This window comes from Vulpes vulpes, chromosome 1 (assembly GCF_048418805.1).
Source record: "Vulpes vulpes isolate BD-2025 chromosome 1, VulVul3, whole genome shotgun sequence".
In the NCBI taxonomy this organism is placed as follows: domain Eukaryota; kingdom Metazoa; phylum Chordata; class Mammalia; order Carnivora; family Canidae; genus Vulpes; species Vulpes vulpes.
This window is the reverse complement of record NC_132780.1, coordinates 7455055-7474536: the sequence shown is the minus strand read 5'-3', so window position 1 is coordinate 7474536 and position 19482 is coordinate 7455055. Positions and strand designations below refer to the sequence as shown.

General features: G+C 38.4%; 1 protein-coding gene across 4 annotated transcripts in view; it reads left to right on the top strand.

Annotated features, from left to right (window-relative positions):
• Positions 1-18847, top strand: part of LOC112928509 (uncharacterized) — a 123202-nt gene extending 104355 nt beyond the window's left edge. For 2 of the 4 annotated variants that reach the window (XM_072755175.1, XM_026010309.2), the window contains 5 exons: positions 5300-5482; positions 6413-6469; positions 12342-12468; positions 12776-12871; positions 16621-18847. In XM_072755175.1, the coding sequence (XP_072611276.1) occupies positions 6461-6469; positions 12342-12468; positions 12776-12871; positions 16621-17816 (1428 nt within the window). In that variant the 5' untranslated portion in view covers positions 5300-5482; positions 6413-6460 and the 3' untranslated portion in view covers positions 17817-18847. The remainder of the gene's footprint in view (positions 1-5299; positions 5483-6412; positions 6470-12341; positions 12469-12775; positions 12872-16620) is intronic. The other 2 variants (XM_026010308.2, XM_026010310.2) reach the window with 1 other exon arrangement.
• The last annotated feature ends 635 nt before the right edge of the window (positions 18848-19482 follow it).

Sequence of the window (19482 nt, the reverse complement as noted above, 5' to 3'; positions counted from 1 at the left end):
ATCTCGACCTGAGCCAAAGGCAGATGCTCAACCACTGAGCCACCCAGGCATCCCAAGAATTGGGTTCTTAAAAGTTAGTTTCAGCATCATTAGTCTTAAGGAAAATGTAAGTTAAACATAAAACCATAATGAGATACCACTTCCCATCTTGTAGGATGCTTGTGATAAAAAAAGATAGTAACAAGATAAATATTTTGATAAATTACTGGTGAGATGCAGCATGGTTCAACTCTTTAGAAAACGGTTTGGCAGTTCTTCAAAATATTGCCATTTGACTTAGGAGTCCCATTTCTAGGTATGTATTCAAGAGAACTAAAAACAAAACAAGAACAAACCAAACAAAAAAAAAAAAAAAAAAAAGAGAGAGAGAGAGAGAGAACTGAAAACAAATATTCACACAAAAACTTGTCCATGAATGTTCATAGCGGCATTATTCACAGTAGCCAAAAGTAGAAATAATCTAGATGTCTACCAACTGATGAAGAGATAAACAAAATGTGATCCATTCCAATGGAATATTATTCAGCAGTAAAAGGGAATGAAGTTCTGATAACATGCCACAATATGGATATACCTTGAAAACATGATAAATGGAAAACACCTAGTCACGAAAGGCCACATACCATATGATTCCATTTATATGCATTGATATGCAATGTTAGACAAGTCCATAGAGGCAGCAAGTAGATTTGTGTCTGCTTAGGGCTGAAGCTAAGGGAGGAGGGAAAAAAGGAGATTGTTAATGGGCTTTTGGGGAAATGAAAATGTTCTAAAATTAGATCATGGTATACTAAAAATGTAGAATTTATATATTTTATTATTTTATTTTTATTTATTTATTTAATTTATTTAATTTATTTATTATTTATTTATTTATTATTATATTTTATTATTTATATATTTTATTATTATATTTATATATTTTAAAGACTGGTTTATATAATATATTAAGTATATCTCAATAAAGCTATTTAAACAAAAATCAAAGCCACCTAAAAATAGTGGAGAAGAGTCTAGATAAAACCATATTGGCCATGACCTGATAATTATTGAAGCTAGTAGTTAATGGTACATGGAGGATTTTCATACTATTTAAACTCTACTTTTGTGTGTGTCTGGGGATTTCAGTATTAAAAGGTTAAAAAAAAAAAAAAAAGAAAGAAAACTAACCTAATGCCTAACTGAGAAATACCAGAAGCATTCATAGTAAAATTAGGGAGAAAGCACCATCAGCAGTATTATTGAACCTTTTTTGTTTTTTTTCCCCCTAAGTCCATTAGAAAACCATCACTCCATAGGAAACAACTAGAAAACAACTGCTTTATTTTTTCCCCGGTAACTTCTGTCAAGCTTCTCTGGGCCAGTTGATTTCCTGCCTGTGGATAAATGTTTCAGTCACAGAAAATAATCCTCTAGTTTCTTTTAGTCACAAAACCAGACTCATTTCAGTAATTAGAATGTCTGTTTCACTTTACTAATTGATGCCATAAACTTTCTTTTTAAAAGTTTAACCTCCAGGATGCCTGGGTGGCTCAGTGGTTGGGCGCCTGCCTTTGGCTCAGGGTGTGATCCCAGAATTCCGGGATCAGTCCCACATCAGGCCCCCTGCAAGGAGCCTGCTTCTCCCTCTGCCTGTGTCTCTGCCTCTCTCTTCCTGTGTCTTTCATGAATAAATAAATAAAATCTTAAAAAAAAAATTTAACCTCCTGGTTCCTTGAGCTAGATTCTTCCAGTGAGAAAGCTTGATGATTGCTTCTCTTTTTCCTTATCCTTTCCCTTTTTTTTTTTTTTTTTAAGATTTTATTTATTTATTCATGAGAGATACAGAGAGAGAGGGAGAGACATAGGCAGCTGGAGAAGTAGGCTCCCTCCCTGCTGGGAGGATTTTATCCCCAGATCCGGGATCACAACCTGTGCCTAAGGCAGACCTGAGCCTAAGGCAGATGCTCAACCACTGAGCCACCCAGGCGTCCCTCTTTTTCCTTCTCCTAAACTTCTCTGTTTGGCTAGACAATTCCTTGAAGTGGGGAGCAGTGAAAAGAGAGGGAAAGAAAAATCTTAATTGTAGGGACCCTAGTTCTCTATAGCCTTGGGGCATGTTTGCAACTCTTTCTCAGGAGAGTGCAGTGGCTCTAGTCCATCTGGCTGCTTACAGTTCCTACATTCATTCAAGGCTTTGGGCATCTGTCCTCCATGGAGCTCATCTGTAGAGCTGGAAATCCTTTTGGTAGGCCTAGAATAAACCCAGACCCAGGCCGGGTCCTCCTGTGGGGCCCATATCTAGTTCCAAGAGAAAATGGGGTCCCAGTCTTTTGTGCCCTCTAAACTCGAACACAAGGAAAAATTTCCCAAGAACTGTCACATTCCACTTGAAAGTCTTGCGGCACTGAGGTCCCTCTTTTCTGTCTCTGTAAGGTAGGAGGAATACAGAGCACACTGGTGCTTTCCAAAAACAGATTTTTATCTCAAAGACAGCCTCCTCCTATGCACTCTCCAATCTCTGAAACACCTTTAGATGTCGAATTGAACTGAGGGCACAAAATCAATTTGCAGCCAGTTTCTTTTGCACGATACAGAAGATGGCCAGGGTTCTTGGGGCACCTGGGTGGCTCATTTGGTTAAGCATCTGCCAAATCATCTGTCATGATTCCAAAGTCCTGGGATGAGCCCCACATCAGGCTTCCTGCTCAGCTGGGAGTCTGCTTCTCTCTCTCCATCTGCCCCTCCTCTCCACTTGTACTCTCTCAAATAAATCTTAAAAAAAAACCCCAAAAACCAAAACAAAACAAAAACAATGGCCAGGGTTCTCACTGTGGAATGCAGAGTTTTGTGGCTCCTATTGACTTGCTCTTCTTCAGGACTTCTAAATCAAGAATGGGAGAGGCAAAGTTTAACATCCTGTTATAGACTGAGAACTATTACAAATAAAGTAGAATTCAAAAAGGTACACAGCCAATATCCAGAATTTTGTATATTTAAAACAAAATAGAAGATACACTGGGAAAAGTATAATAAGATTTATAAGTAAATAATATATAATACATTTATATATAATAAGTATATACTTAGGATTATGTTTATTAATTTTTATAATTATATAATTACGTATTATTTATAAATATAATGAATAATAGGCACAAAACTATTATAAGATACGGGAATAATATGAAAAAGAAATGAGCATGTTACACTTGAGGAAAACTTTTCAGTATGCTGAAGGACACAAACATTGACTTGAATAAATAGAAAGATATATGTTCCGGGAGAGCATCTCAATATCATAAAGGTGTCAGAACTCCTTAAGTTAACATATTCATTTTATGCAGCCTCAAGAAAAATACTAATATATTTTTTAAACAATTTATGCTCATATGGGAAATCAGAATATCAGGAAACTTGAAAAAGATGAGTAGTGTGGGGTTATTATTATTTTTATCTAGACAGTCTGGCTTCAGAGCCAGAACTTTTTTTTAAGACTTTGTTTTATAGCAAAATCAAGGGGAAGGTACAGAGATTTCCCACATATACCCATAGCCTCTCCGTTCATTATCAATATCCCCCACCAGGTACATTTGGTACACTTTCTTTATAAAAGGCTTTTAATTTTTTCTCTATTTTTTATTTTATTTTATTTTTTAAAAGATTTTATTTATTGGGATCCCTGGGTGGCGCAGTGGTTTAGCGCCTGCCTTTGGCCCAGGGCGCGATCCTGGAGACCCGGGATCGAATCCCACGTCAGGCTCCCGGTGCATGGAGCCTGCTTCTCCCTCTGCCTATGTCTCTGCCTCTCTCTCTCTCTCTCTCTCTCTCTCTCTCTCTCTCTCTCTCTCTGTGACTATCATAAATAAATAAAAATTAAAAAAAAAAGATTTAAAAGGTTTTATTTATTTATTCATGAGACACAAAGAGAGAGAGGGGCAGAGACATAGGCAGAGGGAGAAGCAGGCTCCTTGCGGGGAGCCCGATATAGGACCCCGATATAGGACCCCGATCCCGGAACTCCAGGATCACGCCCTGAGCCAAGGCAGACACTCAATTGCTGAGCCACCCAGGTATCCCTTTTTTCTATTTTTAAAAAAGATCTTATTTATTTGAGAGAGAAGGAGCACGAGTGGTGGGGGGAAGGGCAGAGAGATGGGGGAAGCAGACTCTCCACTGAGCAGGGAGGACCCCAGGATCATGACCTGACCTGAAGGCAGACACTTAACCAACTGAGCCACCCAGGTGCCCCCATTTGGTACACCAATGAACCTATATTGACACTTCATGATCATCCAAAGTTCATAGTTTAGATTGTAGTTCATTCTTGTTCATTCTGTAGGTTAAGACAAGTGTATAATGACACGTATCCATCATTATAGTATATCATACAGAGTAGTTTTAGTGCCTCCAAAATCCTCTATGTTCTACTTATTCATCCCCCTTTCCCAAGCCCCTGGTAGCCACTGATCTTATTACTGTCTTCAGAGTTTTACTTTTCCATAGTATTATATAGTTTGAGTCATATAGTATATATTGGCTTTTTTTTTTTTTTTTACAGTAATACGTATCTAAGCTTCTTTTATATCTTTTTATGGCTCCATAGCTCACTTTTTATCCTGAATGACATTCTGTTTTCTGGATGTACCCCAGTTTATTTAACCACAAACCTACTAAAGGTTCCAAGTCTGGAATTAGGAATAAAGCTGCTGTGCAAGTCTTGGTGTGGACATAATTTTTCAGCTCCTTTGGGTAAATGCTAAGAAGTGTGATTCCTGGATCATATAAGAGTATGTTTATTTTATTATTTTTTAAAGATTTTATTTGTTTATTCGTGAGAGAGGCAGAGACACAGGCAGAGGGAGAAGCAGGCTCCCTGAGGGGAGCCCCATGTGGGATGCGATCCCAGGACCCTGAGATCACAAACTGAGTCAAAGACAGATGCTCAACCACTGAGCAACCCAGGTGCCCCAAGAGTATGTTTAATTTTTTTTTAAGATTTTATTTATTTATTCATGAGAGAGAGAGAGAGAGAGAGAGGCAGAGACACAGGCAGAGGGAGAAAGCAGGCTCCATGCAGGGAGCCCAATGTGGGACTCTATTCCAGGACTCCAGGATCATGCCCTGAGCCGAAGGCAGATGCTCAATGGCTGAGCCACCCAAGCATCCCAAGAGTATGTTTTATTTTGTTAGAAACTGTCAAACTGTCTTCCAAAATGGCTGTATCATTTTGCATTTCCACCAGCAATGAATGAGAGATCCTGTTGCTCTTTGCCAGCCTTTGGTGTTGTCAGTATTCTGAATTTGGGCATTCTAATAGGTACGTAATGGAAGCAGTGAGTGTGATGCTGGCCAGAGAATAAAGATGAAACACTGAACCAAAATAGAACCACAGTAAATCCAAACATGTACCATCTGTGATAATGGTATAGCATTTAAATCAATGCTGTAGTCCTCTGCTGAAGATTCACTGCCCCCCTCATTTCAACGTATCTGAAGTCAGGTAATATCTAATACACTTTTTATCTTTCTTAGTGGCGTATAAAATAATAGTGCATTTTAAGTAAGATATATTATTCACATGTGACCTTGGTACACTTGGGTAGTCGGCCTCCTGTGAGAGAAATTAAGTAGGATTCCTAAGTCATAAATTATACTGAAATAAAGTTATAATTTATAATCTTATACTGTCATCTTTATTAAATACTATACCAAAATAAAATAATTGATTAAAGTCTTAAGTATGACAAAGCATTAAACAGAGAAATTTATATAAATATACATAACAAAAATCTTCTTACCCAAAAGCTATAAAAGTTGACACTTTGTTTTGCATGGCAAAAACCTATAAGCAAAATTAATTTTGTTTTAAAACAGACCTATAGCATAAGAATGAGGAGTGCCTCTGTGTATGCCGCAGTGGGGGTTCTGGGGGGATGGGAGTTGACCCACTGGCTTGGGCTTGGGAAGTGAGAAGACTTCATTAGGAAAGTCTTAGTCCTGATCAGAGCATACTCCGTTCCTGGCCAAAGAGTACCATTTGGGTGAATCTGCGTGAGGACTTGAGTGAGGGCTGCAGAGGAGGGATCTGCTCAGGTAGGTCATAGCAGCTATGCCTTGGGTTCAGAACAACATCACTGAAGTGAGACAAGGTCTGGCCTGGATTCTTTGGCTGAGGCAAGAACCTGGGTTAATCCGAAAAAGGAGAGGGAATCGGAGTCTATTCCTTTGAATCCGCTAGCCAGAATCCGTTTTACTACAGCTAGCCTGGGGCTTTTGGGGTTGAAGAGGTAGGATTTATCCCATACTCCCACTGACCACAGTTACATCATAAGACCCAGAGTGGTCAAATGAATACTGTAAAGCCAGTGTGGTTTCTAGAGCATTTCTTGCTTACCCAGTCCTGCTTTCTCAAAATACTCTCCTTTCTCAGGAAAACAGCCCCAAGGAGGACTGATCATTTCCTGCAATACTGAAAACCATGGCCCAGGTGAGTTGATGCTTTTTCTTACTGTTAGGTTTTTTAGTAACTAAATGGAAATGAGACTGCCAAGGCAAGCGAGGGTCCAAGAACAGATTTTATTGCAGGCACCCTCCGGCGAGTTTCCACGACTTAAGGGGGGGGAGGGTTGTGAGTCGGGGAAGTCGCGCCAAGACAAGGTGGTAGGGGGTTTACATAACTAACGTTGTAAGGCAGAACGGTTTCCTATTGGTTGGCTCATATGCAAAGGAAGGATTGCAATCCAGCCAGTCAGAGTGACCCTCACTATGCAAAGGAAGGATTGCAATTCGACCAGTCAAAGGTGACTTCCTCCTCTGGGGTTTGAAGGGCATTGGGTTCCGTTGGGGAAGTCCAAAGGAGAGGTGTAAGGGTCTGCGTCAAGCTGTCAGCAGGTCATTGGTCCATTGGCGTCCCAAGTGGAGGTGGTGACAGGAACCTCAGCCATTTTGGGGTATCCGCCATCTTGAGGAGTTTCCCTTCCCGCCAGGCCCCAACACTTAACCTTCCTGACAGTTTCAGATTTTAAAAAGAATTATTTTTTAAAAATTATCATACAAGTATCTGTTTTCCTACTCCTGACATTTCTGGCTATCAGGTTTCCCCTTCAGAATCCTAGGTTTCCTTTTCCCCTCAGTCTAACCAGATAATCTTTTAAATAATAATCAATTTGTAAATGCAAATTGGTGTTTACCAGTGAGATAGGATAGGAAGTGATGGTGGTAGCTCCAAATGTTAAACTGTTGCAAGATCTCCCAGTTTATGCAGCTTGGAAGATTGTGGGGTTGGTAGCTGGTCCTGATATATCTCTGTGACTATTAGGGCATCCAAGGAGACAAGTTCAATTTGAAGTTGGACAGAAGTGTGGGTCATGAGGAACTTCTATATGAATCGCCAGTTTTCTTTATCTCAGAAATAAAAATACTCCCTAAAGGGAGATACCTGCATCTTTTTTAGCTGATTCCAATAGAGTATATCCATATTTTAATTAATATTCCTATATTGCTATTTCTTGATTAAATTTTTAGACATTTTGCAGGGTTTTTTTTTTACAAGGTATGTGTAGATTTACATGTGCCATATCACTCTGTTTCCTTTTCCCACAACAGTTATATCACAATTTTGTTTAAATCAATGCTATACATATAATTAGAGCCTTACAGATATTCTATTCTCTACCAACAACCTTTGAAAAACTTGATAATAATAAATTTCAGACATTGGAAATTTAGAAGAGTTACAAAATACCATATACTCACCATTCAGCTTCAACTCCAAGTCAGTTTTGTTTCATTTGTACTGATACCTTGCACACTACCGTACCCTCTCTTCTACACACAGGATTATTTTGAAACAAATACAAATTGGTATGTATTTCTGAAAGATAAGGATTATTTGTGAAAACAACCATTATGCCATTATTGCATCTAGAAAAGTTAGGAATAATTTGTTAGTATCATCAATATCCAGCAAGTGTTCAAATTTTCATAATTGTTGAATTTTTTAATCACTTATTTGGGTTAGAATCCAAATAAGGACTGTGCACTGCAGTTGATTGATGTCTTTTGAGTCTCTTACTTTGTAGGTACCCCTTCTGTTTTCAAAAAGGAATGGCTCATTTGTCCACTATTTGAATTTTGCTGATTGCATCTCTGTGGCATCGTTTAAGTGTTTCCTGAAAATTGGTAGTTAAATCTAGATGATTGATCAGATTCAGTTGGGATTTTTTTTTTTGTCATGAATATGTTATAGGTGGTGATATGTGATTCCATCAGGAGGCTCATTATATCGGTTCTCTTTCTTTTTGTAATGTTATATACTGTTGATGATTACTGTCTAAGTTAGAGGTTGCAGAATGATATTTTAATTCTTTCATTCTTCATAGATTAGGTAAAATACTCTTTATAAAGCAAACTTCTCATCAACCGCTTGGTTACCCTGAAGGATAGTCTGTCTAGGAAAGAATATTTGAACAATGATTTTGGTTTCTTAGATTCCTAAAAAGGTGACCAGTAGTTTTTTATTCACTATTATGAGTTCATGATTTAAACATTTTTTTATGTATCAGTACATTATACTTGATCCTCAAACGATACCATTTTTGGCCATTGAGAGACTCCTCAAGTTGGTGTCTAAGTCTTTGTAACGTGATTCTAATAATTTTTGGTAGCTCGCGCTTTTTTTTTTTTAATTCGCTTTCTGATTTAAGAGAATATTCAGATTCATCCTGTGCATTTCTGACTCAATCCTGAAGTCATCTTTTATTTGAATATGATGCTTAAGGACTATAATCTCGATACCAGAGGTGCTTATTCCTACTAGATTAATTATTATTTGTAGGCCTTTTCAAATAGAGTCAGGAACTTGTTTGTTTTTAATATAAAATAAACTGATTAGGGACGCCTGAGTGGCTCAGAGGTTGAATGCCTGCCTTTGGCTCAGAGCGTGATCCTGGATTTCTGGGTTCAAGTCCCACATCGGGCTTCCTGCATGGAGCCTGCTTCTTCCTCTGCCTATGTCTCTGTCTCTGTGTCTCTCATGATAAATAAATAAAATATTTAAAAATAAAATAAAATAAAATAAACTGATTAAACCCCCCTTTTTTAGTTAACATACAATGTTATGTTTGTTTCAGGTGTACAATATAGTGATTCAATATTTCCATATATTAGTGCTCATCAAAATAAGTGTACTCCTAATCCCCTTCATTTATTTCACCTATCCCCCTGCCCACCTCCACTCTGGTAACCATTTGCTTTTTCTCTATAGTTAAGAGTTGTTGTTTTTTTTTCCCTTTGGTGGTTTATTTTATTTCTTAAATTTGACGTATGAGTGAAATTATATGGCATTTTTCTTTCTCTGACTGGCTTTTTTACTTAGCATTATATTCTCTAGATCCATCCATGTTATTGCAATGGCAAGATTTCATTCTTTTTATGGCTAAATAATATTCCATTGTATATTAGTGTCACATCTTTATCCATTCATCTATCAGTGGACACTTAGGTTGCTTCCATAATTTGGCTATTATAAATAATGCTGCTATAAACATAGGGATGCATGTCTCCCTTTGAATTCGTGTTTTTTTTTTTAAGCTTTTATTTATTTATTCATGAGAGACACACAGAGAGAGGCAGAGACACAGGCAGAGGGAGAAGCAGGCTCCATGCAGGGAGCCTGACACGGGACTTGATCCTGGGTCTCCAGGATCACAACCTGGGCCAAAAGCAGGCACCAAACCGCTGAGCCACCCAGGCATCCCGTATTAGTGTTTTTGTATTCTTTGAGTAAATACCAGAATGCAATTACTGGATTATAAGATAGTTCTATTTTTAATTTTTTTTGAGGAACTTCCATACTGTCAAAGTGGCTGCACCAGTTTGCATTCCCACCAACAGTAGAAGAGGATTCCTTGTTCTCCACATCCTCGCCAACACCTGTTGTTTCTTGTGTTGTTGATTTTAGCTATTCTGACAGGTGTGAGGCAATATCTCATTGTGATTTTGATTTGTATTTCCCTGATAATAAGTGATGTTGAGCATCTTTTCATGTGTCTGTTGACCATCTGTCTTCCTTAGAGGAATATTTGCTCAGGGCCTTTGCCCATTTTTAAATTGGATTATTTGTTTTTTGAGTATTGAGGTTTATTAGTTCTGTATGTATTTTGGATACTAACCCTTTATCAAATATGTTTGCAAATATCTTTTCCTATTTAGTAGGTTGTCTTTTAGTTTTGTTGATTGTTTCCTTTGCTTTGGAGAAACTTTTTATTCTGATGTAGTCCCAATAGTTTAATTTCACTTTTATTGGGATGCCTGGGTGGCTCAGTGGTTGAGTGTTTGCCTTCGGCCCAGGGCATGATCCCAGAGTCCCAGGATCGAGTCTTGCATCGGGCTCCTTGCATGGAGTCTGCTTCTCCTCCCTCTGCCTATGTCTCTCTCTCTCTCTCTCTGTGTCTCCCATGAATGAATAAATAAAATATTTTTTTAATTGCTTTTATTTTTCTTATCTCAGGAGACATATCTAGAAAGATGTTACAGCTGATGTCAGAGAAATTACTCCCTGTAGTCTCTCATAGGACTTTTATGGTTTCAGGTCTTTTTTCTTTTTTTTTTTTTTTTTTAATTTTTATTTATTTATGGTAGTCACAGAGAGAGGCAGAGACACAGGCAGAGGGAGAAGCAGGCTCCATGCACTGGGAGCCTGACGTGGGATTCGGTCCCGGATCTTCAGGATCACGCCCTGGGGCAAAGGCAGGCGCCAAACTGCTGCGCCACCCAGGGATCCCGGTTTCAGGTCTTACACTTTGGTTTTTAATTGATTTTGAGTTTGTTTTTATGTATGGTGTAAGAATGTGGTCCAGTTTCATTCTTTTGCATGTAACTGTTGAGTTTTCCCAACACCATTTGTTGAAGAGACTGTCTTTTTCCCAATGTATATTCTTTCCTCTTGTCAAAGATGAATTGATCATATAATTTTGGGTTCATTTCTGGGCTTTGTGTTCTGTTCCATTTGGTTTATGTGCCTATTTTTGTGCCAGTACCATACTGTTTTGATTACTACAGCTTTATTTTTTAATTTTATTTTATTTTTATTATTATTTTGATTACTACAGCTTTAAAACTTAACTTGAAGCCTGGAATTGTGGTACCTCCATTTTTTTTTCCTTTTCAAGATTGCTTTGGCTATTCGGGTCTTTTGTGGTTCCATACAAGCATTAGGAGTGTTTGTTCTATTTCTGTGAAAAATACTGTTGATATTTTGATAGGGATTGCATTATTATTTTTATTTTATTGTATTTTTTTAAAGATTTTATTTATTTATTCATGAGAGACACAGTAAGAAAGAGGCAGAGACACAGGCAGAGGGAGAAGCAGGCTCCATGCAGGGAGCCTGATGTGGAACTTGATCCTGGCACCCCAGGATCGCACCCTGAGCCAAAGGGAGATGCTCAACTGCTGAGCCACCTAGGTATAGGCATCCCTGATAGGGATTGCATTAAATCTGTAGATTGCCTTTGGGTATTATCGACATTTTAATAGTATTTGTTCTTATAGTCCATGAGTACAGAATGTCTCCTTTTGTTTATGTTGTCTTTAACTTCTTTCATCAGTATTTTATAGTTTTCAGAGCATGAATCTTTCACATTTTTGGTTAAGTTTATTCATAGATTTTTTTAAAGACTTATTTTTATTTATTTTTTTAAAGATTTTATTTATTTATTCATGAGAGACACAGAGAGAGAGAGGGAGAGAGAGAGAGAGAGAGAGAGAAGCAGGCTCCATGCAGGGAGCCCAACGTGGGACTCAATCCCAGGTCTCCAGGATCAGGCCATGAGCTGAAGGCAGCACTAAACCGCTGAGCCACCCGGGCTGTCCAGAGATTTATTTTTTTAAGTACTCTCTACACCAAATATGAGCCTTGAACTTAAAACCCCAAGATCAAGAGTCAACATGCTTTACCAACTGAGCTAGCCATGTATCCTCTAGATATCTTATTATAAAATAAACTAATTACTCTTGCATCTGTTTTTAAGATCCAAAGATACTAGTTCTTTTTTTTTTTATTTTTTTATTTTATTTATGATAGTCATACAGAGAGAGAGAGAGAGGCAGAGACACAGGCAGAGGGAGAAGCAGGCTCCATGCACCGGGAGCCTGACATGGGATTCGATCCCGGGTCTCCAGGATCACGCCCTGGGCCAAAGGCAGGCGCCAAACCGCTGCGCCACCCAGGGATCCCCAAGGATACTAGTTCTGAGTGATAACATTACAGTCACTCATTTACTTTAACCCATGGTACAAGTGCAGTAATGTCTGAATTACTTTTATTACACAAATAATATATATGTTTATTGTTTCAGGGATCAGTGATGTTCAGTGATGTGTCTATAGACTTCTCACAGGAGGAGTGGGAGTGCCTGGACCCTGGTCAGAGAGACTTGTACAGAGATGTGATGTTGGAGAACTATAGCAATCTGCTGTCAATGGGTAAGGGCTTCTATACCAGTAGTTTAGAGTTGTCCTCTGGAATGTTCCTTCCACAGTGAATTTCCCAGCTGCTTTTCGAGTTACCGGCTGAATTTCTGCTCCCTATCCCCAAATAAGTGGTTTGAGCTGCAATGAAAAGGAAGAGTTGGAAATGGGCAACTCCAGTGACTGTGGCAGAAGCTTCATCCTCTTTCTTTGGCTGTTCCTGTAGTGGCATCTCCTCTTTGGTCATCAAGGGACTGGATCTGATTTCCAGATCTGGTTTACCCACAGCATAACCATGTCCCATATCTTTTCTTGTGAGCAGGACTTTACATTCCTAAGCCTCAAGTTATCTCCTTACTGGAACAAGGAAAAGAGCCCTGGATGGTTGGCAGAGAGCTGACAAGAGGCCTGTGTTCAGGTGAGTGAGAAATGATTGGGCAGGAGCAAGGCACTACAGGTAAACTCAACACCTTGAGATATTATCTAGGCTTGTGAGGATAACCAAATCCTCTTAGCAGGAGTTTACAAATGAGCTGTTTCATTCCTTCTCTCACTTACTACTCCTGCTTTTCTTCTCCAACACACCTCATAATTTCAAGTAGGAAGTGCCCTTCACTTCCCCTCCAATAAAACGCTTTTGACCATATTTTAGATTTAGGTCCTTACTAACTTTTCTTCCTCTTAGACTTGTCTAAATGTTTTTTTTGGTTACCACCCCCAAAATAATGTGTGTGTGCACCATGTCTTCATGGATATTACTTGCCAGTGACTCATCAGTTTGTTGCACATTTTTCCTTTACCCAGTGTTTTTCATTTGCTGATTTGTGCAAGGGAGTCTGCCAGGTGCTATAGTTTGCTAATTATGTCAGCTATTAAGATCTTGGGCATCAAAAAGTAGTGCTAGAATATATCCATAAAGAATTTCCACAAAGTAGACTCTAGTAAAGAGAATCAGGGAGCATAACAGAAAGTCAGAGGCTAAATATGCAGAAGTGGAAAATCCATACTGAAATAATAGTTTGGAGTTTTGCAGGTGATTGTAGTTATCTTCCATGATGACAATGTTGGGAAAACCAAAAAGGCTGTAATAGGAAGGAAGAGGTGTCAAGAAGGGGAGATTTAGGATAAAGTGTTACCTTATCCAAAATGCTCCAGAAGGGGATCCCTGGGTGGCGCAGCGGTTTGGCGCCTGCCTTTGGCCCAGGGCGCGATCCTGGAGACCCAGGATCGAATCCCACATCGGGCTCCCGGTGCATGGAACCTGCTTCTCCCTCTGCCTATGTCTCTGCATCTCTCTCTCTCTCTCTCTCTCTCTCTCTCTGACTATCATAAATAAATTTTTTTAAAAAATGCTCCAGAAGAGCATAACTGTATAGTAAATATTGGTCCCACTGCTGGGATTATATCATTGAACAAAATTTTGCTCTTCTGGAGCCTGTGTTCTAGAGGGTGAGAGAGAAAAAATAGGTACATTTTGAGGGCAGCTGCGTGGCTCAGTTGGTTAAGGGTCTGCCTGGAGCTGAGGTCATGATCCCAGGGTCCTGAGATGGAGCCCCGCATCAGGCTCCCTGCTCAGTGGAGAGCCTGTTTCTCCCTCTCCTTCTGCCTCTCTCCTTGCTTGTGCTCTCTCCTTCTCTCTCAAATAAAATCCTTAAGAAAAATAGATATGTTATAATGTCAGGTGGTGGTATGTGATATGAAGAGAATTTAGAGAAGTCCTCTTTGATGAGGTGATATTAAACCAAGACCTGCAGGAAGTGAGGGAACAAATAATGTAAAAGTCTGGTAGAAGAATCAGAGTTGGAATTCCTCGCTAGTCAGCTTGTTTTCACTTTCTATTATCTTTCCATGACAGTATTTTACACTGTGTCTTATTTTCTTTCTGTCTGCCTTAAACTTTAGCTGCCTCCTCTCTCAGCCCCTGCAGTAGTACATGAGCAAGTCTCTCTCTTCTCCCAAGATCAGCACCACAAAATTCCAAAGCAAATGGTATTTTTACTGAACCATCAAAACATAACATACTCTGAGTCTTCCGTATCTGCTAGTCACATCAATTTAGTTCAGTACTGGGGATCCCTGGGTGGCTCAGTGGTTTAGCGCCTGCCTTCAGCCCAGGGTGTGATCCTGGAGACCTGGGATTGAGTCCCACATCAGGTTTCCTGCATGGAGCCTGCTTCTCCCTCTGCCTGTGTCTCTGCCTTTCTCTCTCTCTCTCTCTCTCTCTCTCTCTCTCTTATAAATAAATAAAATCTTTTTTAAAAACTTAGTTAAATACCTTATATTTATTTCAGGCTCTGCCCCCCTTTTGGCTAGCCTTCTATAATCTCTTTCAAATTTCGGCCAATAGATCCTTATTTTGGATTCTGTTCATTTTCCACTGCATCTGGGAGTGCTGCAGTTCTGACACTAACTGTCCAGAGTTAACCTAGACCCCACAGGTTAACAGAGTTTGCACAAGGCTGCCCTCACTTTATTTTATTTTACTCTTTTAATGATCTTATTTGCACGAGAGAGCGTGCATGCATGAGCATGAATGGAAGAAGGGGCAGAGGGAAAAGAAGAGGGAGAAGCAGACTCCTCACTGAGCAGGGAGCCCAATGTGGGCCTGGTATTCCAAGAACCTGGGAACATGACCTGAACTGAAGACAGACACTTTTTTTCTTTTTTAAGATTTTATCTATTTATTCATGACAGACAGAAAGAGGCAAAGACACAGGGAGAGGGAGAAGCAGAATGCATGCAGGAAGCCCAATGTGGGACTCAATCCCACAGGACTCGATCCTGGGATTCTAGGATCACACCCTGAGCCGAAGGCAGAAGCTCAACCACCGAGTCACCCAGGTGTCCTGAAGCCAGACACTTAACTGACTGAGCCATCCAGGTGCCCCAAGACTGCCCTCACTGTAGATGCCAGCTTCAAGTCTCAGGGTTCTTAGACACCTGCATGTCTGAGCTACTGGCCATAAATTTGGGGATTTTCACAGCTCCTGCAAGTTTAATTATTTGCTAGAGTGATTCACAGAACTCCAGAAAGTTATATACTTAAAATTGCAATTTTACTTTGAAGGATATATTTTAAGGAACATCTAGTAGGTTACGGATGTAGAGGTTCCACGTCCTCTCCTTGAAAGTGTCACTTTCCTGGCACATCAAGTGTGTTCACCAACCAGAAAGCTCCATTGAGCTTTGGTGTCCAGAATTTTTATTGAGATTTAATCACATTGGCATGATTGAGTGAGTGTCATTGGTTGTTCAATCTCTGGCTTCTCTCTCTTCCCCAGAGGTCCAGTAGCCGAAAGTCCCAATCTCCTAACAACATGCTAGATCTTTCTGGTGAACCCCATCCTGTAGCTATCTAGGGATCTGCCATGAGTCACCTCATAGCAAAAAACACTCCTATCAGGAAATTCCAAGGGTTTTTGAAGCTCTGTGTTAGAAACAAGGGACAAAGACCAAATTTATTTTTTATTATACTATAGAGCCCAAGAATCTTCCCCTGTGTGCATTTATTCCTCTCAGGGAGTGGAATAATTTTCTGACCTCTATTAAAGGTCTTTAATACTTTTTGTAATACATATGGTATGATGGTCCACTTTGGTTTCTTACATGTACACACATGCATGCTTATACAGATGTATATACAACTTGTAATCTTTTCATATGCCCAAGTATTATATATTTACTGTCCTTTCCTTATGATTCTGATCCACATCAGTATTTGAGAATCACTGTGGTTTCCTTTTTCTATAGTCTCCTCCCTCTGCATTCTGCATTATATCTCATTAATTTCAGTGCATTTTTTGGGTCCATTTTCAGATTAAACAGATATACTTGAGAACTATATGTTATTTACTACCAGATATTATTTTCACTTTAATTTTTCCATTTCTCATATTAAAGTTTAATTTTTCATAAATGGTGGTGGGAGTGGAGGGGTGAAGAATATTTACCATTTTGGGCGTCCTTGGTGGCTCAGTGGTTTAGCACAGCCTTCAGTCCAGGGCATGATCCTGGAGACCCAGGATTGAGTCCCACATCAGGCTCCCTGCATGGAGCCTCCTTCTCCCTCTGCCTGTGTCGCTGCCTCTGTCTTACCCTCTCTGTGTCTCTCATGTATAAATAAATAAAATGTTTAAAAAATATATTTACCATTTTATTTTCTTTCAGATCTGGAATCAATGTGTGAAACCAAGTTACTGTCTCTGAAGAAGGAAGTTTATGAAATAGAATCATGCCAGAGGGAGATAATGGGACTTACAAAGCATGGCCTTGAGTACTCCAGTTTTAGAGACATTTTGGAATATAGAAACCACTTTGAAAAACAACTGGGATATCAAAGTGGGCATTTCAACCAAGAAATATTCTCTCATGAATACATGCCCACATTTATTCAACAGACATTCTTTACTTTGCATCAGATAATTAACAATGAAGAGAAACCCTATGAATGTAAGAAATGTGGAAAGGTCTTTAGTCAGAATGCACAATTTATTCAACATCAGAGAATTCATATTGGTGAAAAATCTTATGAATGTAAGGAGTGTGGGAAATTCTTTAGTTGTGGCTCCCATGTTACTCGACATCTGAAAATTCACACTGGTGAAAAACCCTTTGAATGTAAGGAATGTGGCAAAGCCTTCAGTTGTAGTTCATACCTTTCTCAACATCAGAGAATTCATACTGGTAAGAAACCCTATGAATGTAAGGAATGTGGGAAAGCCTTTAGTTATTGCTCAAATCTTATTGACCATCAGAGAATTCACACTGGTGAAAAACCTTATGAATGTAAAGTATGTGGAAAAGCCTTTACTAAGAGCTCACAACTTTTTCAACATGTGAGAATTCATACAGGTGAGAAACCCTATGAATGTAAAGAATGTGGCAAAGCTTTTACTCAGAGCTCAAAGCTTGTTCAGCATCAGAGAATTCATACCGGTGAAAAACCCTATGAGTGCAAGGAATGTGGCAAAGCTTTTAGTAGTGGCTCAGCACTTACTAATCATCAAAGAATTCACACTGGGGAGAAGCCCTATGATTGTAAGGAATGTGGGAAAGCTTTTACTCAGAGCTCACAACTTCGTCAACATCAGAGAATCCATGCTGGTGAGAAACCCTTTGAATGTCTTGAATGTGGGAAGGCCTTTACCCAGAACTCACAACTTTTTCAACATCAGAGAATTCATACAGATGAAAAACCATATGAATGTAATGAATGTGGAAAGGCCTTTAATAAATGCTCAAACCTTACACGACATCTGAGAATTCATACTGGTGAGAAACCGTATAACTGTAAGGAATGTGGGAAGGCATTTAGTAGTGGCTCAGATCTCATTCGTCATCAGGGAATTCATACTGATGAATAATAAAAGTTAAAGCTTTTGTCACCTTTAAACAAAAAAATAATAATTCGTTTGATAGTTACTCTTTCACTATTTTTTCTTTTTAAATTTTATTTTACATTTCTTTTTAATTCAAATGTATTTCACTCTAAGTTATGAATTAAGATTCTAAGTTGACATTTGCCCACCCCCTGTTCCCCAGTCTTGGGCAGTTGTTCAATAATTCTTTTCTTCCCCATTCGTTTGTTTTACCTTTTTGGGTGAGACATTATATTATTGTTTATATTTGCTTGTATTTTTCTTCTCTGATCTATATATTTGTGCTTACATCAATATTGCACTGTTTAAAATTGTGTGACCTTGTATTTTTTTAATTGTAGAATTATAACCTTGTTTTTGAAGTCAGTAATAATTTTTTGTTTCATTTCACAGATTTGTGTTTTCAGAAAATCAGGAAACCAGAAACTAAAAAGCCAAGATTATCAGTAATCATAGCAACTATCAATGATTACTCTTAAGTTAGTAGAGCAAATCCTACCAGACTTTGTTTTCAAAGTCATAGTATGCACGTTATCCCTTTGCCTGTTTTGATCGTGCCAAAATATATGGTTGCCATTTCAGTAAATACAGATTTTTTTAAATGACTTCTATATACTTAATGGCTTTTTTAAATGACTTTATTACTTGTGTTTTGTTTGCATCTAAGCATTTGCAGTTATTAAATCTGCCCTGATTACTATGACCCAAAATTTATGTTTGGATGTTTGTTTGTGTCTTTTAAAAGATCTATTTTAATTGCTGAAATTATGCACCTTTTCTCTCTGTAAACTGTTTTGTTCATTTTCATCCACCTCAGTCTCCTACTAGATAGGTAATTAACTGCTGTTATCCAAGTGTTGTTTATCTTTCCAGTTTTGTTTGTTTTGTTTTTACTTTTTACTTATATATGTTAGTGGCATTTTTATTTCCTATGTATTATTAAAGATAATCATGCTGTATGTATTGGTTTGTTGTGAGGATTCAATGAATTAATAAATGTAAAGTGCTTAGAACTATTCCTATTACATAGTAAATGTTTAGTAAAACTTGTCCACTATATTATTGATACATTCCTTTTCATAGTTACCTTCATTATTATTTGTGGAAAGGATTTTTTTTAAAGTTTATTTAAGTAATCTCTATACCCAGTGTGAGGCTTGAACTCATGACTGTGAGATCAAGAGTCACACAGTCTTCTGACTGAGCCAGCCAAGTGCCCCTGTTTGCGGAAGGGATTTTAACCATGTTGCTTATCTTTGTCTAAATCGAAGAATTCATAATGAAAAAAAGAGAAATGAATGTAATTAGTATAGGAAAGCTTTTCTCATCCCTCATTATTCAGCATGGAATTTTAAAAAGAAAAAAAGAAGAATTTGTGGATAGTCTTCCTTCAGACATCATCTTCTATGCTTGTACAAAAGTTAATGCCAGTCAGAAACCCTGTGGATATAATGATGAGTAGTTGAAAGCACAGCTATCAAACAAGAAGAGGTAAGAATATTTTTCCTAATATTTAGTCGTCTCCCCCCCGCAAGCAGAAAACCCATAGGCCACATTATTTGACCAGAATGGATAAAACAGTAATAATAGTATAGCCATCAAATATCTGAATTTTATTTTATTATTTTTTTTAAAATTTTTTTTTATGATA